This window comes from Octopus bimaculoides, chromosome 1 (genome assembly GCF_046866305.1).
Source record: "Octopus bimaculoides isolate indiv1 chromosome 1, ASM4686630v1, whole genome shotgun sequence".
Taxonomy (NCBI): Eukaryota; Metazoa; Mollusca; class Cephalopoda; order Octopoda; family Octopodidae; genus Octopus; species Octopus bimaculoides.
This window is the reverse complement of record NC_142928.1, coordinates 41,831,918-41,853,388: the sequence shown is the minus strand read 5'-3', so window position 1 is coordinate 41,853,388 and position 21,471 is coordinate 41,831,918. Positions and strand designations below refer to the sequence as shown.

At 32.4% G+C, this 21,471-nt stretch overlaps 2 protein-coding genes across 6 annotated transcripts in view; one reads left to right on the top strand and one right to left on the bottom strand.

Moving 5' to 3' along the window:
* The window catches only part of LOC106878937 (DNA replication ATP-dependent helicase/nuclease DNA2), a 46,535-nt gene extending 40,344 nt beyond the window's left edge, over positions 1–6,191 (top strand). For 2 of the 5 annotated variants that reach the window (XM_089350691.1, XM_089350679.1), the window contains exons 31-35: positions 572–652; positions 2,124–2,216; positions 2,825–3,034; positions 4,101–4,247; positions 5,558–6,191. In XM_089350691.1, coding sequence (XP_089206817.1) covers positions 572–652; positions 2,124–2,216; positions 2,825–3,034; positions 4,101–4,247; positions 5,558–5,593 — 567 coding nt within the window. In that variant the 3' untranslated portion in view covers positions 5,594–6,191. Of the gene's footprint in view, positions 1–571; positions 653–2,123; positions 2,217–2,824; positions 3,035–4,100; positions 4,251–5,557 lie in introns of all 5 variants that reach the window. The other 3 variants (XM_089350684.1, XM_089350685.1, XM_089350682.1) reach the window with 3 other exon arrangements.
* LOC106878938 (sedoheptulokinase) overlaps positions 5,411–21,471 on the bottom strand; it is a 40,612-nt gene continuing 24,551 nt past the window's right edge. The window contains exons 2-4 of the mRNA XM_014928309.3: positions 11,339–11,514; positions 9,208–9,408; positions 5,411–8,149 (exon numbers count right to left, since the gene is read on the bottom strand). Coding sequence (XP_014783795.1) covers positions 7,743–8,149; positions 9,208–9,408; positions 11,339–11,514 — 784 coding nt within the window. The 3' untranslated portion in view covers positions 5,411–7,742. The remainder of the gene's footprint in view (positions 8,150–9,207; positions 9,409–11,338; positions 11,515–21,471) is intronic.

Genomic DNA, 21,471 nt, shown 5'->3' with positions numbered 1-21,471 from the left:
GTGTGAGATATCTGTACCCAAGGTACATTAAAGTCAATAGAATGTAAATCAGTGTAAACACCACTGGCATACTTTTAGAGAGTGGTTTGACACAAAAAAAATTGAAACAATCTGTTAGGATACCTCTTAGAAATTCATGTGAATTACTTGGTAACTTCACTAGTGCTGGTGGCATGAGAAAAAAAGCACCCAGTGCATACTGTAAAGCAGTTGGTGTTAGGAAGGGCATCAAGCCATAGAAACCATACCAAGTCCAACACCAGAGCTCAGTGTTGCTCATTGGAAAATAGATATTAAACGGCAATGATGGACTCAATTTAAAAATTTACCAAGTCCTGATTTTTTTTTTTTTTTTTTTTTTTTGTAGATTTTCTGTAGTAAGGAAGAGCTTGATGGAAATAGTTTTTTTAGGTATTTTACTTACACAACTTTCAATGTTTATTTTATATTGAATGATGATTTTGTTATATTATTTTACCAAATATATTAAGTGATCAGTCTATACTTAGTTCAGACTTTCTGAATGTTATAAAATTCATATTTTATTTTTGTGATTTTTGTTGTTTTACAGAAATCTAATCTCCCATCCTGGATGCTAGATGTTGTCAGTGGAGCATTGAATAAAGCAGTTCTGTTTCTCAATACAAAAATGGTATTTTCTTTTAATAGTTTATTTATATGAATATTACAGAGCATAGTTAGTTATTATTCTTGCACTCTTTTCCTTTTACAAACTAATATTTCAGCAGTTGTGGCTGGAACTTGAATGCTTTCAGCTGAAAAGCATTATTTTTTTCAGATACCAGGTGAAAGTGTTGATGTATGATATGCCACTTGTTTCCTCAAACATGTGGTCTTGGATTCAGTCCCACTGTTTGATATCTAGGGCAAGTGTATTCTACTACAGCCCTATGCTGACCAAAATCTTTTGAGTGGATTTGGTAGATGGAAACTGAAAAAGCCTGTCCTATATATATATATATATATAAACATAAACACACACAAGAGAGAGAGATGCTTGTGTATACCCTTGTTCTGACATCATGTATGATATCTTTCATTTCCAATAATCCATGGAAAACATGTCTGGCCATATGAGAAATATTACCTTGCTTGAAAATAGGTAACAGGACAAGCATCTGGCCATAGAAAATCTGCCACAACAAATTTTTCTGACCCATACAAGAACGAAAAGTAGATGTTGAAATTTGCTTTCTTTTATAGTTGCCTTTCTAAATAGTAATAATGCCATTTATCTTTAAAGTAGTGTTTGAATTATTGGCATGACTATTGCTTAGCACCTCATCCATTCCTTACAAAACACTTTTCTCTCAACCTGTTGTTTACCATTAATGTTTTCATCTGCTTCAGATAATTCCCTAAATGAAGAGTTGGGGTGGGGGAATGAAAGTCAGCAATTGCCATGTTTCTAAAAAGGAACTGATAAAATGTTTTAAAAGTGATTAATATGGAGAACAATGATCATCATTTAATATCTGTTTTCCATGCTGGCAAGGATTGTACAGTTTGACTGGATCTGGCAAGCATGGAGCTGCATCAAGCTTTAGTGTCAGCTTTGGTATATTTTCTAAGGTTGGATGCTTTTCTTAATGCCAACAACACAATATATAAAACTGATTTCTTAAAACTAAAATTCTTGTTATCACTTTGACTGTTCTTGCTGCTGAATTTAAATTAACTTTTCCTTTTCTAATTTGGTTGGTACAGGATTACTCTCTAGGTTCATATAAATTGAGTTGAATACTAAGAATATTGAATGTGAAACTTCATAAGCTGTTGAATACGTTTACCTGTTTTCAACTCAATTTCTGAACTCCTTTTACTTAGTAAACATTTACAAACTAAATATTTCAGTGAAGTTAAATAACAGATAATGCTAAAGTGCTATGAAAAGCTAAGAATTGTAATGTTTTGTGCTGGAATTTTTGCAGTCGCTCTGCTTAATACATTAGAATTTTCTTCACATCTGATTTTAACAAAAGCATTTTACTACTTGTTTTGTTGAAATAGTTTCAAAAAGAAAAGACTAAATCCTAGAATTTAAATCTTTTTTGTTCAATTGTAGTGACATTTTTCTGCACTAATCATTGCCAATATTCTAGGTTCCAGCTCCAGAAACTTACAATACGAGAGGAGAAGTTCAAAATAACATTGAGGCACAGTTGATTGCTATGATAGTCTCAGCTTTCCAAACGGTAAGTAAATAGAAAATTTTAAAAATCCACTTTTGCTTTTCTGTTTCTTTTTTCTCAACATCATTTGGTTGTATAGAAAAATGCAATACCCAATGACTGGTGTAGCAATATCATCAACTACTTTAAAAGTAAAGGTGATATTTTAGAAAGAAAGAGTACTACACAAACATCAAACTGCTGGATCAGGTCATGAAGGGTATTAAAAAAAGTTATAATACAACTGATTAGGAAGAGAATTAGTTTTAGATTTATGCCAGCATGGAGTATCAGTGATGTCCTTTTTCTAGTGAGGCAGCTAAAGAACTAAGGTCATAATTCCTTATTTTCATAATAAACTTTATGCAACTTGTTAATGAATTCAATAGTAATTAAAAATAATCAAATTCTTGAGAAAATGCAGAGATTAAATCTAAGGATATTAGATCTCACAAGATCTCATTAGATCAAGAAGAGTAAAATCCCATACTGCAGACTTATCAAAATTGATGTTTAAAAATGGATACAATTAAACTAGATTGTCTGTAATCAATTTTCTTTGTGTTTCTTCAATTATGTCACTTCAGGTAATATATATGTGTGTTTGGTTAATATTTTTTGTGTACTTTTAGGATGGCATGTGCCTCAGTGATATTGGTGTTATAGCTCCATACAGAAATCAAGTAAAACTTGTCCAGCAAACACTGATTAATGTAATCGGAAAAGAAGCTGCTCAGTATGTAGAGGTGAATACAGTTGATCAGTATCAAGGCCGTGATAAAGATATAATCATAGTAACATTTGTGAGAAACAGTTCCAAAGAAAATTTAAAATCTTGCAATGTAAGTAAGAATCCATAATGTTAAAGAAAAATTATCTTAATATTGAATAATCTTGGCGTTTTTTAGAATCTGCAATATTTACTGTAATTTTAGTGTTTGACACACACAACTGGAAATTGTACAAATTTAAAATAGAAAATTTTCTTGCACTTATAGTATATCCTTACACTTTTTCTTATATATTTTTATTCCCATACTTATTCATAGAGCATTTTCACACTTTCAAAGAAATTGACGGAAAGCTAAATATAAAGCATTTAGACAAGCATATTACAAGATATAAATTTAAATATTTATGTAGCAAAACTACTCTAACATGATGTATGTGGATAAATGAAAATTTGAGTCAAAAATGTTTGAAGTTGCATTGATATCATATCATTACTTTATGTCTGCTTTCAGTACTGTTTGGGTGGATTGTCAGTTCTTATCCAGATTACTCCCATACCCACACCGACAGGTTGGAGTATCACATCTTGCCTTTATATTTTGGTTTGCTTTCTATGTCAGGATACCCTTCCCATCACTAATCACTTTACAAAGTGTATTGAGTGCATTACCATGGCACCACACAAGAAGCTTAACTTCTATACCATAAGAGTAGAATTCTCACTATCCTGACATACATATCCACTCAAGGCAGTGTGAACAAGGGAGAGAGAGAGATGGTATAAACAAGAGATAAGAGTATGATAGTAGAAACTGTGTTTAAGGTGAGAGTGGAGTAATGGGTAATAATAGAGCTGGATAATGGTAAAGATAAATGACAGTAATATTTAGTCAAGGGGACAGTGAGCAATAGCTGATGACTAGCAATATAGCAAGGGTGATAGAATGTATTCTATATGAACAGATTCAATGTAAACCCTTATACATTGACCTTGTGACAGACAGAAGAGGTTGAGTGTAGAGGGTGATGATAGGAACCGTTGAATATGGTTAGGTCTTGTACCATCTGTTGCTGTACATGTAGCACAAATAATGGAAAGATGAGTGATTAGTTAATGCTTATATGGTTTATATTTAACATGTTAAATTATAATTTGAGATTGTTTTATGTTTTTAGGCTGGTGGAATCCTGAAAGATATCCGACGATTAAATGTTGCAATGACTCGAGCAAAATGTAAGCTTATTTTCATTGGAAATGCTGAAACCCTTGAAATATTCAAACCACTTGCAGACTTAATGACGCTATTGATCCAAAGACAACTTATATCCTTTGTATATTTTTGTTACACATATGCACACATTAATGCAAAAGCACCCCACCACACACACATTCTTTATCAGGTTAGCTAGCCTAAGAAAAGAATTTCTGAGAGGATAGGATATTGTGTTGTGGGCCATGATGCTAGATAGAAAAAAAAAAATAAAACTTTTAATTGAATAACATTGTATATTTCTGAATCTTTTAGATCAGTTCATCTAATGCCAACAAAGTTGAAAAGAATTGTGACATTCAAATTCAGAACTATCTATTGTTTAGTGCTTTTAAATAAAACAGGTTACTCATTTTGCTCATACTTCAGGTATAAACATAGGGCACAAAAATGAAAACTATACATCTGCCATGAAACAAACACTATTTATAATGTCAACTAATTTCATGCAAGTAGTTTTTAAAATGAACCATTCTATATATAGATACAGTAGTCCTCTGGTTAAAGTGCTGATCTATATAAATGAGAATGTCAAGAGTTTCATACTATTTGCCTGTAGTTAGATCATATTAGTTTGCCAAGCTGAACATAATAACTACTACTCTTATGAAAGTAGTAGCTATTTAGCCTGTTCAGATTTGTGGGTCACTAGTAAGTTTTGATTATCTTTCCTGCATATGATTGTCCAATCAGAGATAATGGGGGAGAATTTCAAGCCTTGCATACTGTATGAGTGAAGAAAAGAGAAAAAAATGTTTGTCACTCAAGGGAAGTGAGAAGATTGGAAGACTGAGGTATAAAGGTGAATGAGGGGGGGGGGGGGGGGGGTTGAAAGTTAAATAATGGAGATTGAAAGTAAAAAGAGTCAGTACTTCAAACATGACAAAAAGAAAATAGGGGAGAGAAAGAGTGGGAGACAAAAAGCATCCCTGTCTAAAAATAACACATACAGCCACAGTTGTTTTTCAATTTAGTTGTATAGAATATTCTTGAGTTTGAATGAACAGAATGGAACAAGAAATATTTAGCCATCAGCAGTAAATAAGATTACAAACAAACCTCTACACATGTCTGCATACATATCTGAATAGAATACATTTACATGGAGAGGCTGCTGCAGCCAACACAGATACAAATCAAGCTAACTGCAAACATTAAAAAGAAATTGAAATCAATAGTTTCTTCCTTTCTTTTTGGTATTGATTCAACAAAATATATTTTGAAATCCATTTATTTTTTTCTGCTTTTAATATTTATATTATTTTGAAAAATAACATTAAAAATATATTATTTTGACAAAAAGAAAAATATGAACATTTTATGAGAAAATTGTTTTCAGGAATTTTCTTTAACCAGAATTACATAATAAATTTACCTTCTCAGGCTACCATCTTTTGAAGCATCAGGACTTGTGTGACATGTAAGAACATACAAATGTTAATGTATTATTGATGTATGTATAATATTCATATTAATCATGCTTTCATATTTAATGTTTTACTCTTTTGTTTTAACAGAGTGGCAAACTGAATTTACAGTATGAACATTAAAACTTGAAAGCTATATAAATCATATCATTGAGAGATTATAATTTATTTGTTTGACTTTACATATGTTCATTATATTTTTCCCCTCTCAAGTTTAATTTGTTTATACCAGAAAAAGAGAAAAAAAAAGACCTCCATTTGTATTTGATTGTCAACTAAATTATTAAGATAAAAAAACATTAGATTGGAGAAGTAAAATTTTAAATAAATTTCACATTTGTTGAATGAAGACATGTCTAAGTGTCTTCTATGTGACAAACTTGATCTCAATTTCTATCTGAACAACATCCACATATTACTAATGTTTCTGTCTATTCACCCATTGTAATTACTTCTTTAGACTATCATTCACTTTGAATCTTGCTCTTTTGTAGAATTAATAAAAAAAAAGTTAAATAAACATACTGTTATATTAAATGAAAATATATATCTGTACCTTTGACACAGTTCTTTTGTCTTTGTGTTCTTTCATTATCTGCCTTGTAAAAAATGTGTCTTGATGACATTTCAATTCAGCTCACTGTTACTGAGAGTGGCAATGCTCTCTGAAACCTGCTGTGATGAAATAGTGGAACATACCACATCCTTAAATCCCTCCATATTTAAATCCTCGGCCATGTATACAGGCTAAAGATACAATCTCTAAATGTAGTGAATGTTATGAGATATAGTTCAAACTATAAGCTTCAGATTACACCTGAAGAAACAGTCAGTCAAAACTTCTATTATAATGTTTAATATTAAAATCAATGTTACTAGTGTCATTGTTTCCTTTCACAGATATTTTTCCTTTTAAAACATTATCTGGTAGGGGATCTCTCATGTTGTTAGGAGACAAATTAGACTTGGTGTATCATTTGCAAATGTTTGTGTAGTATTCCATTGTTTCTGTGTGTAGGATACTGATTCTTTCAATTTGAATTTGCAGACTATGCTCTGTTTAAATCCACTTGATATACTTGCACCATGTTCTTAAAGTAAAAACTTCTACCAGCCCTGCCTCAAAATTACACTCTCCAGAAACTATTTTTTAATAGAAACCACTAATCCACAAGTCAAATTAAATTTCATCTTTTTATCTCCAGTTTGGAAAGAGATGTAGGTATTGCAGAGAACTAATGAAAAAGATCTTAGCATCAATCCAAAAGGGTCACTGAGATAAAGAATGTTTTGCATGACAGAACAACTTTGAAAATCTAAATTGGATAAGAAAGTTCATGCTAAAATTGAATCAAATGAAAGAGTAGCTATATGGATCAATACACAATAACGATAATGTTCATGGTTGTTCAGAAGAATCTTTGGTTATCATCATCTAGTTGTGAATATTGGCCATAAAAATTGTAATACAATGAAAGGAATGTAAATAAGAATTTTTAAAATAATCTAAAGAGGATTTTATAAGTCATTTTAAAAAGACATTTCAAATGAGAAAAGTAAATTTGGTGTGATAAGATACACTATTCTACAAATGAAAATTCAAAAGATATGATTTGTTTTGAAATACCAACCCTAAATTCATTTTATAACATTTGTTCAGAATGAGTCCCATAAAATATAAAGTTATGATATTTCATAGAAAATACTAAACTCAATATTCCACAATGTAGTGAGGACAAATGAAATGATACTGCAATACTGTGACTGATTTTTCAATGGAAAATTGTCAATAGAAAGTGCAAGGGGGAAAATTATTTCATTTATAATTACATTTGTTTAATGTTATTTTATATTTTCTGTCTTAAAAAACGTATTTCTTGCCTTGGTAATACAATAGATTTATGTAAATAAAACAGTTTTGTTAAGGATTTTGAATTGTTAACTGGATAAATTGTAAGTATTATGACTATAAAACTTTATAGTAACTTACTTTTCTGCTTACGTATTCAACAACTCCCTGTAAAATACAGTAGAACCCTTTGTGGTATTTCTGAAATAAATTTCACAATTTAATTTCCTTTATGAAATCATTGTATTATATAATAAAAGCCTGTCCCAATTCAGTGTGAACTATTACAGGAATTAATAGCACATAATGCAGCTCCTAAGGCAGAATCACAGCGATCACCATTGACCATTGGAGTCTTGTAAAACTTTTTAACTTCTTGTTGAACAATAGGATTTTTAGTCACACCAGAACCACTTGCAATGATCCGTTTAATGCCATGATCTTCTAGGTAAGTGTTTGGCATCATCTCATGCAAATTCTGAACAAGACCACTACACAAAGCTCGAAACACTTTTCCAAGAGACATATTATTCATGTTAAGTCCAGCTACACTGCCACGTTGATCTGGCTTATGGCGCTCCCCTTGTAAAGTTGGTATAATCTGGAGGTCAGTATTTGGTACTTTTTCAGCAAGCTTTATAAGCTTTTTCCAGACTTGTTCTTCTTCTACTTGTACACCTATATAAAAAAAAAAAACAATGTAGGTTAACTAAAACATCTAATTAGAGTAGTAAATGAGATAATTTTAGCCTACTTTCTGCGAAAGGAAGGAACTCTATAAACTAACATGATGGCAGTCATGGCGCATTGGAAACTAAAAGGATATGTTCATAGTTTTTTAGGCCAAGGGTCATCTCCGATCAAGTAGAGCTATGAGCAAGGCATCCAGTCAAGATCACCCTGTCTTTTTGTATGATGTCCAATGTTTATTTTTCTTAAATGGTAGGGTGTGATTTGAGGATATTTGAACTCATATTTCTGGGAGCTTAAGGAATTGCATAGAGATTGCCATGTTGGTTGTAAAGTTAGAACGCCAGTAGAAATTCTAAGTCTAATTAAAATAGTCACAAGGCTGCTGCTTTTAAAAACAGACAGTAATTTGCTACATCCTGATAATACAAATATCAGGATACTTATCTATAGAAATCAATATAATTCTTCATTTTTAATTGAATGATTAAGATTTAAAAAATAAATTGTTTCAGAGATGGTGACTCAGTGTTTGATTGATTCTTTAAACCACGTTGTACATAACTTGGTCTCTTTACTTGGAGAACATACTATTCTCAGTTTTTTTGTGAGAGACTTTATGTATTGAACTAAACTATCTACAACTAATTACTGGCTTTTTGAATTCCTGTGGTTTGTGGAGAAATGATGAGAGACCTATAATATTTAAAGATATCTATCTAGTGGTGGAAGCCTAGGTATGAGTTGAATACAGAATGAGCAGTTGCATATCAGCCACCACATTCGGCCTGTAATCAGAGCCAAAGCCCAAATCCAATGGCAAGATGAACTGAAATGATTATTGGATACAGGTCTGAAGTTGAACCTTTTTTGATGATTTGATACCTATTCTAATAATTACTGGATCTGAGATAGTGTATTTCTGGACTGAATATTCAATAAAGTACTAGCAGTGAGTTAGAACATGATCTGTTTAACGCCTGATATTACTATTTGTAAATATTATCATAAAATATGTATAAAAATAACAATTTGAAATCAATTACCAAATTCCGAAAACCATTCCTGCAGAGTTTTCACAAAGTTAGCCATCACACTGCCCCCAGTAAGACTAGCAACTGTTGCAATGTATGTGTTGCCAAAATATGGGAAATATTCAATGGCATTTTCTGGGTTGGTTGGTGGAGGTTTGAAACCTTTCAAGGATATGGGAAATCCCAACTGAGTTGAAGTACTGATGTTAAGAACTGAATAAAAAGGGGGGAAAAAATTAAAAAGTAAATAATATTCTCCATAATTACATTAAATTGTTGAGATAACATTTTATATTTTCTTTTAATATTATACTGCAACTCACAAAACACATTTAAGAAGATACTTCTTTGTTTTAATTTTGTATTAAATAAAATGTGCTTTTATTGAACAGAAAATTTAATCAATTTGATCGTTTCGGATCTTTTTTAAAACGGGGGCCACATTTTTCATTAACGAAACACTTTGAAACTTGGAATACTGGTAGAATGTGTCATATAAAACATCTTTTTCTCTTAGGGATTTCTTTTTTTTTAAGAAGACTAAGTTATTCCATGTTAAAGTTGTTGTATTTCTGTAATTTCAACCAATCACTGACGTCCATTCAGCCGATATACATTAAGTGCCGACTACATAAACAAACGATTCTGAAACAATTCTATCGGTGATAGGATTAGGGTTAGGGTAAAACAGCAAATTTAAAAAGAAAAAAGCAAATAAAACGAAGAAGAAAAAAAAGAAAATTTAAAATGAAAAAAGCAAATAAAAACGAAGCTATGGCTTAATCAGCCAAAGGAGTAAATGTAAACAGCTGGATACTTGTCAGTGATTGGTTGAAATTATCAAAATAAGACAATTTTTTACATGAAATAAATTCGAATACAAAAATATTTTTCTGTTCTATAACACAAAATAGATAAGTATACGAAGTTTGAAAGTCTTTCGGTACCAAAAACACTACGTAAAACATTAATGAAAAATGTGGCCCCCGTTTTAAAAAAGATCCATCATTTCTACATAACTTTGGTATTTTCGCAATGATGGTTGGAAAATACAGATGAAACTAAAAATCAAGAAAAAGCTAAAAATGTTTGTCATCATAATTTCATGGCCATTTTCCATGCTGGTGCAGATTAGACAGATTCTCATGCAACCAATAAACTCTAAAAAGTGGAAGGGCATCCAGCAATAGAAACTATGGTAAAACTGAAACATTGGACCAAGATGTAGTCCTGTGACCCATTGGACCCTGTTAAAACCCATTCAGGTATGAAAAGCATACATAAAATGATGACAATGGTGATGAAAAGTCACTAACCTGCATGATTAACAACGCCTTACTTAAATATACAAACAATTACAATAAAGGGTAGCATAATGATATTTTTTTTAAGCTTGCAATAATTTTTTTTTTTTTTTTTTTTTTAAACAATTTTGCTTAAACATAGGTCATCTTTTAGTTAATATTGTAAAAAAAAAAAGATGAAACAATTGAAATTTTTAGTTTATAGTCTTCAGTTTTCAATGATTTTATTGTATTTTCTATATATGAGAACATTTTAACATGATGCATTATTAAATTAAAATCTATTGCCAAATTCCAAAAATTCATTCCTGTAGTTTTTACAAAATTAGCAATCACATTAAGCCCCCCACCCCACCTCCAATAAAACTACCTACAGTTGGAATGGAAGAATTTGAGCTAAGCGCTGCAAGTGAGTGAAATGACTTGTGAATAAAATTAAATAGTGCTCAATTACAGTAATGAATTTGCCTTCGGATAGTATCTATATTTTTGTTCGGTCAGTTCTGATTAAGTGAAACGTGATCCTCTTGCCCTTCACCAATCCAGATATATTCCCCAGTGTATTTAGAACTGCATTATCCAATTTGTCCTTCTGCTTCTTAAAACATTAAGGTGATTTGGGATAATTTAAGTAAGATTTGGCTGCACTTTACACCTATTTTACTACAACATGGTTTTGGTTATTGATAGTTAAGTACCTCTGTCAAGGAATCTGGTGATAATATAAACCCTCAACTTTTCAAATTGTTTTAATGACTTCATCCTTTGTCTGTCAAATGAATAATTTAGTTCTTGCTTAACATAACCTAGACTGAAATAAAGAAAGAAATGTGACAAACCTGCATCTGCTTTATCTTTTATAGTGGATCTGATAGCACATTGTAAATCCCCTAAAGCAACAAGCACTGGAATTCCTTTTGGAATTGAGAACCAGTCACACTTTAGATTTCCTGCACTAGAACCAGATTCTTTGACATGTGGTAATAGTTTGACTGGAAAGTCAGCTTTTTTTAGTCTGAAATTATATGAAATTACAGATTATTTTTGCAATAATTTGAGGAGGTTCTAGTGAAGGAGAGAAGAAAGCAGATAAAAGCTTGCTGCCATATAGAAAAATGATAATGATGTTGGCAACTATAAAAGAAAAGCAAGAATCTACATCAAATATACATTTCTTATAATGGTATTAAAAGTCAAATTGTTAAGTATTTATCCAAAAAATGTATGGAGAAATTGTCATATTTCATTCAATAAGTGGTCTCTATTCAATTTGAGCTTCTACTTTTATGACCAGTAATGGCAAATGGTAAACTTCCTAATTTCTAGAAACTTTTTACATATTGGAAAAGAAAAAGACATCAAAGACAGTCTTCAAACAAATGATTTTCTTTTTCATACTAAATTAAAGTGAATTTCTGTAAGATGGAGAATTTGTAATGCTTTCACATCTCTGTGTTCATACCAGTGCTATATAGTCACTTGACCTACCAAAAGTAGCAGCCAAATTACTCCTTACTGTCTCAAATAAAGAAAGGATATATTAGATAATGCAGTGTAATTCATACACCCCTAAAAAGATGGAATGATCACAACAAGAATTCTTTTGGTTATAGATCTACATGATTTGGATTGACATGGGTAAGTCTGAAAGAGTATGTTGTTAGCCAAGTAGTCAAAGGCAAATACAGTTAGTTACATACTGTACCCAAGAGCAGAGCACAATTACTAGCCTAATTTGATCATGAAGTGAATTGATTAACATTTAACCTACTAACCATTAAGTTGAAAAATATACAACGCAAATGCTGATTTGAAATTTATTTCTTATGCTTTGTAATTATGTCAACTGTACTCAGGGAAGAAACTTTTCCTAATAACATGAAGGTGTTAACATTTATAGACAAAAAGAGACCCAATTAGTTATTGTCAGATACTTTTAATCATACATTGTAACAAGGTAGTAATCTACAGCTGACTAATGCTCAGTGTTATTTGCAATTACTCTCAGTTCATCTGACCTGAATATTGCAGATACAAAGGACTACTTAACTCCTGTCAGATCCCTAAAGGGTTATTAAAATAACACTTGTCAAAGCTATGATATTAAGTGGGTAACTCAGGTCAATTTTCAACATCTTTAGTTCGGAAAGTGTGATTACAGAGAATGTCATTTGATATTATAGAATGAGGTCACCAAAGCAATGCACAATACCCGAGAGAAAACAAAATATGTAACTGTTCTAACTATTCTTGAGAAATGACCATTCCAAAATATTTATAATTTAAAAAATTATATGATCGTAAAATATAAATTGGTTTTAATATTTTTATATGTTGGCCATTATGTTTCAGTCATTAACCACCATTAATAAATGTTCAGAAAAAAAAAGAAACATTTACAATATTTAAGATATACTTTTCTACTCTAGGTACAAGGCCCAAAATTTTGGGGGAGGGGTCAGTTGATTAGATCAACCCTAGTGCACAACTAGTACTTAATTTATCATCCCCGAAAGGATGAAAAGCAAAGTCAACCTTGGTGGAATTTGAACTCAGAACGTAAAGACAGACGAAATACCACTAAGCATTTCACCCGGTGTGCTAACGTTTCTGCCAGCTCGCCACCTTACAATATTTAAGATATAGAACAATGAATTTTGTTGATGGGGTTTTAAGGTATGACAAAAGTCAGCTTAACATAACATTACCTTGCTTTGCCTTGGGCCCACAACTCCTTAATGGAGACATAGAAGTGTCATCATAACACAGGGTTTATTGTGGGGCCCCTTTTAGGCATGACAGAGCCCATTTCTCTCTAGATTTGACCACAACTGATTTCTTCCAGATGAGAAGATAGACAAAAAGTAAGAGTGAGTGAAAAAGACACTGATCCCAGAACAGAACTGGTGTGTTTTATTAATCCCAAAAAGATGAATGGTAAAGTTGACTTTAGCAGAATTTGAGTGTAGAGAGTTGAAACAATTACCACAAAGCAATCTATCTGACATTCTAAAAACTTTGTCAACCATCCTCCTCGAATATAGTACTATCTTATAATATACAGAAATGAATGTTATGTTCCAAGTTGCAGGTCACACTTTTAACCCAAGTAGCTGAAAAAAACACTTGGTTGGGAACTAGTAATGATGACATCATATCTGCTGTTGATTTCTTTGACCAACAAGATCCAAGCACTGCAACATTGATGGAAGAAGTGTGTGGACCACAAGGGGGGGGGGGGGGGGGGCTATGTTGAAAAATAAACCACATTTGGTTACATTCCGTGAGAATATGTTGGTCAGCTTTTGAACTTTTTATCTGGCTAGTGTAACTTAAAAATACTGCCAGATGTGGAATGCAAAGTCATTTCTAGATTCATTGATCAGAACTAGAGTTACTATCAACAAAAAGAATTTTGCACACTGGTGTGCAAGGGATACAGCAATCTAATAAGTCAGAGAGGGAGGCCTCCTCTAAGTAGTTGAATGGCCTATAAGAAAATAGCAGCCAAATCTCCATCAAATCACAATCCTCGAATACATTGGATAATGCAGTCTTAGATATATCAGGAACAAGGCCTGAAATTTGTGGGGAAGAGGCAAGTTGATTACATGGATGTCTCAACTGGTACTTATTTTATTGACCTTGAAAGAATGAAAGCAAACTCAACCTTAGCAACATTTGAACTCAGAATGTAAAACCTGAAGAAATGCTACTAAGCATTTTGTTCAGTATGGCAACAATTCTGTCAGCTCACCGCTTTATATTATGATTAAATAATAAGACTATCAGATCCTGGCTGGAATGCTATTGATCATAGGTCAACTCAATCAAGGTAGAGGTGAGCTAAACAACAAAACATTTTCATCTATCTTTACATGAATGCAAACGTAGTTCTGCAAATGGCTTTGTGCTAGGATTAAATATTTAGTTGTTGTTTAGCTTCAAATCAGTTCTGATCAAGCACACCTATAATCAAAAGTTTTCCTGCCTTGACTTTTGTGTCTTTGCATACCAGAAATATCCAGTGTAATATTATTTATTTAAGATGGTAGGGTGTGGTTTGAAGTAGATGTGGTTGCTATTTCTTGTAGGTGGAGTGATTGCATAAAGAATGTCTTATTGGTTGGTGTGTTTATAGGTTGACAGAGTAGAGTAACATATATTTTGAACACTTTTTACTATTGATCATCTCCAGGATGATCCATTAAAGCCATGTTTACAGACTTTGCATTGTTTAAAAATGAATTGTGGCTTCTACTATACAGTGAATATTAAACGACTATTTTATGTTGCTGATAGTAGGGTTGGCTTGTGGTACTTGTCCTGTTGTTGATAACTTGTTGACTTGTGGTATTCAACGACCATGTTCTACAACTGACAGTTGATGGTTGACTTGGTAGCAGATTGAGGTTTAGGCAGAAAGTTGTTCCTCCGATTAAGACTTACAGATATCTGGTCAACATGAACAATTAAATATTGATTTGAGTAAGCAACAAGAACTTGAAGCCCAACAATGTTTTGGAAGTTGTCACTCATCTGTAAACTGTCAAGGTATGTGAACTGGTGTGGCTATTCAAAAGAAATGGTATCAATCTGCATGATTTCATCATTATATGCACTGTCATACTCAGCTTGTACAGACAGAACATTTTTACGTTTCTTTTGAATGCAACAAAGCCACTGTTGGCATTGACCAGCTAAAAACAGTAGCCAAATCTCAAACCATATTCTACTGTTTTATATCAAAAATTTTTTTAAATAGATATTGTTTTCATGGTTTGACTACCTTAATTATAAATCAAGCCCTTAGGAGTCAAACACCAGTGGTGTCAGTTCTTGCCTAATATAGTTGTTTAGTTCCAAGTCAAACCCGAGAGAGCAGACTTCTGCTCAAAAGTGCATTTCAACATGACTATGCAGTCTTTTTAGAAGAATGCGAGACTGCATAATTTAATGAGTCCTTTTCCTATCTAAGATGATAAAATGTGTTTAGAGGGAGATTTTGGTGCTGTTTTTAGCAGGTTGAGTGACTGAAAACTCCTATATAGCTTGTAGTTGATGACAATGAAAAACATGTTTGCTACTTTATTGCTGGAAATTCAAATCATCAAAGTTCACATGTTATGAACAGTGATTTTTCCTTCACCAGGATAATTTTCCCTTACAGATTCTGTTGTAAATTCTTTTTTTTTTTCACAGGACAGAGTTACTTGCTTCACTTACAATTTCTTCTTTATAACTGGCCTATGGAACCAGCTATGGTAGAGGACACAATAGTTCTTAGAAATTAATGTCATTGAAATTATATACTCTTTACACTATACATTCTTTAGTAAATCTTAAAAAATAAAAAAAAGAAAGAAAAGCAGTAAGATTTGTAAAATTATATAAAAAAAAGTATTCAATATAAAAAATATAAAGAACTAAAAGATAAATGTTTCAAAGCATGAATGGTAGAACACCCCACTCACTACTCTCATTGTTTTTAATGTGTGAATAATAGAAATTGAAACAAACTACAAAGAACATTTACACAGTAATTACAGTGACTAGCTTGTATGATTGGCTGCATCTCTTTAATTAAAGGATTTCTTAGAAGGAAGTTTAGAGAGAGAGAAAGAGAGAGCAACATTAGGTCACCATGTTTATAGTGGAGATAAACATTTACTTAAACAAAATAGTGAAATGTATCAAGACAACAAAGTACTTATATATTTATGTTCTTTGTTCAAAGTTTGAGAACTTTGTGGTTGTTTTTTCAAATGAATATAAATATTTATTCTTCTTTGATAATAAATATCACTCAGATATACATGGATCTAGAATGGTAACTTTTACAACAAGAGGTTGGCATCAAAGTGTTCAAAACCCCGGTAAAGACAACAAAACAAATTACAAATAAAAATTATTAAAACAATTATTTTACATAATGATCTTAATGAATGGTGATAATCTCATTTAAATTTATAAACTCATGAACATATCAAGAATCCAGTGGCATAACTAATAAGAGAGAAGGGGAGCAACCACTCCCCATGAGCACATTTTTCATAACTGGTGCCTTTTCAACAATTTTCTTTTTAACTCTTTAGTTCACTTGTAAGGTAAAAGTTGAATCTTTTTTTTTTTGTTAATCACATGGCCTTGGAAGAACTTTTGGCAATCATTACTTTATTTGACCAGCCTCCTGTGCTTTTGAACTGTCTGCTCAATCTCCTGTGATATGTTGGTGGCCACTGACATCTGAAGAACTATAACAAACCCTAATGTCATAACCTCTTGACACTGGACAATCCTGTGGAGTTTCATCTTTTCATATCACGCCTATATCAGTAGTTGTAAGTTTCATATATAATGACACTGTTACTGAAACATGAAATTAACAACTGTAGAATACACTTATGTATATTATAACTAATGGAATATTTCGAGTAATATAAGAGAAATGAATAAAAAATTATTTGGTATGTGTCATGATGTCTTTTTTTTTATCTGCTTCCTCACCACTACCTTTAGAACCTGGCTACACTACAGCAAGAAACCACATTTATATCTGATAGCTGTCCATTAACGCAATTCAGAGTTGACAAATTTAAAAGAACAGATGTAGCATCAGTACAGAATACAGAGAGGACTTTCTCCGATTGTAGACTTGTGGATGTAGAGCAATGTTGAGTGAATGCTTTAGTATGCCTGTGTGTATGTATTGAGTGCAACTTCTGAGATATATAGTCAGAACTCTAAAACTTAAAAATGTAAGAAACAGTAAACACAAGTTTTGTGGTACAGTCTTGGTAGCCACTAAAAAAATATATTGGTCTCCATCATCATCCTCATCATTATTTAACATCTGTTGTCCATGCTGGCTTGGGTTGAATGGTTTGACCAGAGTTGGCAAGCTGCCCCAGACTCCAGTCTAATTTGGCATGGTTTCTATAGTTGGATGGCCCTCCCAACACCAATCACTTTACAGAGTGTGCTGGGAGCTTTAATGTGATACTGCACAGGTGCTTTTATGTGGCGTTGTACAGGCGCTTTGTGCACAGGATTGTTTTTCAAGTCTATTAAATTTTCTTCTGTTAATGTTAATGACAGGTGTGTACTGTCGTATCTTGTGAAAGGATTGATGACCCACTCATACATTTGATAATCAAGTGATGGAAGATACTTAGAAAATGATACAGAGAGGTTTTCTACTGTCTTCTGCATTTCTGATAAAATTTTTAATTTGTTTGGAAAAGCCTCTATGCCTGGAAAGCAATCAAACTGCGAGTTTTTAACTTTCCTTATCCACAGTTCTAACTTGTTGGTGAAAGACTTTAATTTGCCTGTAATTGTAATAATATTCTCATTCGCTTCTTGCAGACTCAAATTTAAAACATTCAACTTCTCAAAAAGATCGTTGAGAAATACTACTTCCAGCCACCAATTATCATCATTAAGAAATTCAAATCCAAAATTTTCAGCATCGAAGAAACATATTATTTCAGTTCACTAAGAGATAAATTGAGAGAGCAATTTTCCTTTCAAGAGCCATCGCACTTCTGTATGAAGCAGTAAACACTTAAAATCAGAATCCATAGTTTCACATAGGGATGCAAAAAGTCTGCACCATAGGAAATGTGATTTTATGTAATTCACCAGTTTAACAATGTTGTCCATTGTCTTCAGGAAACCATCAGGTAGAGATTTTGACACCAAAATTTCATGGTGAATCATGCAATAGACAATTTTAAGTTGTGAATTTTTTTATAATACATGAGGCACAAAGCCTTTGTTTTTACCTGGTATGGATGGAGCACCATCAGTGCAAACGCTAATACATTCAATGCATTAGTTATTGAATAGAAAGTGTGGTATTTAAGAAATGTGTGCCCAATATCACATATAATTGGTATACCTGGAAAGATATGCAATCACTTCTATAAAGACATCTATAAAGAGACAAGTACATTCCAGAAATTAGTAATACCGTAGTCTTCAAATCCTGTTTGAGTATTCTCTCAAAGCATGTAAATTTGATATAAACTGCAAGTATCTTTCAAATGGATAATGATTTCTTACATAAGCTGACAAAGCTGCAAATTATGGAGAGAAATGTAGTAGATTGGATCATTTAATTTTGTACAATACTTATTTTACTACTACTCCTGGAAGGATTAACGGCAAAAGGCAGCAAGACTTTTAATCAGTGTAAGGGAGCATAAATAAAATCATTTTGTCTACTGTACTACTATTTCTGTCATCTACCTCCCTTCTTAAATAATAATAATAATGCTTTCTACTAAAGGCACAAGGCCTGAAATTAGAGGGGAGGGGAATAGCCGATTACATCGACCCCTGTACTTGACTGGTACTTAATTTATCGACCCTGAAAAAAGGAAAGGCAATGTCAACCTTGGCGGAATTTGAACTCAGAACACAGTGACAGGCGAAATACCACTAAGCATTTCATCTAGTGTGCTAACAATTCTGCTAGCTCACAGAATAACCACTTAAAGTTGACAAAAACATAGAGGATGGTACAGGACTATACAATGTGGGATTACATAAAAGTGTGTAAAATACCAAAATAACAGAAATAAGAAATAAAAAAAATTCAAACAAATAATAAATCCCAAAAGAAGACCTCTGAGAGTTATTTGTAGAAACCCAACCAGACCATAGTCACCATGACCATGTCTTTTCTCAGTTGTCCTCCTCTAATCTACAGGCACATGCTCAGAACAGGCCCATTCACTGGGACCATGCTTGCCACTCAGCTTTCAACAAATTTATTTAGACATAGCATTTACAACTTCATCTTCACTTTCCTTTTTAAGTGAAGCTTAAAAAAATGTTGATAAGGGCTCAGCCAAAGAGGAAGGTGTTTGTCTTCAGCCCTTTCAATCTAGACCACCACACAACTTCTTTTCTCAAAGCCCTTAGAAGATAACAGCTACCTGTCCTTGATGGCCAAACGAAGGCAATGGGATGATCTTCACAATGGACTGAGCTGATAGTTGGACTCACCACACACAGGACAGCAAGACACCACACACAGGACATAACTCCACAAACCAGCAATGCTCAAATGCTGGATGAGTGCATGAAGAACTGTTGCATGCATCCTGGACAAGCTTGGCTGATGGTACCTCCATGTCAGGGATTTCTGGAAATTATCCATGGGACAAAACTCAAAAGTCCTCCAAAACAAACCATTGGTACAAGGTTACATATTTATAAAAGAGAGTACAGTCAAGTATATTTATCCATATTACATGTTTTGTCAACCCTGCCACTGAATAGAATATGGTAGGGTAACTCATATACTAGACTTTAATATTTTCTATTAACTTAACCAAGTCAAATTAATAGAGAATATTAAAAAAATTGCAAACAGATTTTAGTTTGGTTGTGTGAATACTTGCTTTATTTTCTTATTGTATACAGTGAATACAAACATAGGACCATTTTACAAATTCACAAAAGTTGGTGTCTAAGAGGAAGTTTGTTGATAATTGGGGAAAAAATAAAGAAAAAGTTCCTATTTAAAATTTCCAATCAGAAAAATAAAACGAGTATAAAATAACAGTTATTACTAAAGCAAAGAACAAAATTAAAACCAAAAGTGTATGATGATTATGAGAGAAAGAAAAAAATGCAAAATCTTTAAAAGTTAGAAAAGTTTATAAAAAGTTAGGTATTTCTACAGGAACTACAACAAAATTTTAAACTTCCGTTGCCAATTTGAGTTTGTTAATTGATTAGCTAACTTATAATTAACTTCTTACAGATTCCTCTCTTTAATGAATCTGTTCTGAATTAGACAAAAATTAACTCAGAGGTTAACATTTATCACAACAAAAACACTTAACAGGACTCTTCTTTTCGAAGAAATTACAATATCTATGTTTTATACATTTTACTTGTTTATTTAACAACACAACGTTGAATATCCTGAAAACTTAACCATCCGTAGGAGCATGTGATTCATTTTTAGGTACTAAGATAACAGTTATTGAAATTTCCGTTTCATATCAATGTAGAATCATTTGACACGAGGAAGAAATAAGAAAATAATAAAAATATATAAATAACTAAAAAATATTTTCAGTTTGACTTATTAAATCAAGGGATCTACAAGAATTCTATAAAACAAAATACTGTGTAAATTTGAAATTAAAGTTTTCTTCAATCAACATTGAAAAAAAAAAAAAAAACTAAAATTAAGTTTCCATTCAATTTCATTTCATTCAACAACTGGATTTTGGTTTATCAAGCCAAGTAAAATCATAGCAGATACAGGTGTCTCACAAATGGAATGTAAAAGCACTCATTATACTCTTGGATTGGTTGGTATTAGAAAGGGCATCCAGCTGTAGAAACCATGCCAAATCAGACTTGAGTCTGGTGTAGCCCCCTCAACTTACCAGCCCTGGTCAAACCGTCCAACCCATGCTCGCATGGACAATGGACGTTAAATGTTGATAATGATGATGATTCTTGAGAGTATCAGAAAATTCTTGCACTATTTTAAAAAACTTTTATCCTTTTCACATTTAATCCCACAAATAGCCCAAACAGCATGACATCAAATTAATTGTTGGACTTAGCAGTAGTCCAACATAGTCCTATTACCTTCATATCATATTCTAATAAGATCTTTCTACAGCAAGTTCTCTTCTTGTCACAAGTGCTGTTATGAACAGAAGACTATTTTAACAATTGTTTTTAGAATATGCATAGTATTATATAAACAAAAATTATAGCCACACACATTAAGTTATTATGCCTTTCAAAGTAATGCTAAACCTAATAAATATAATCAGCAGAACATATACCAATATTACACAGAAGTAACTGAACAATGAGGAAACCTTTATTTGGCCATTCAATCTGCTAGAAATAACAAATAAATCATTCTCAACCACATCCTACCATCTTATGAAAGGACACATCAGATAATATTGCGCCAGCTATACTATTA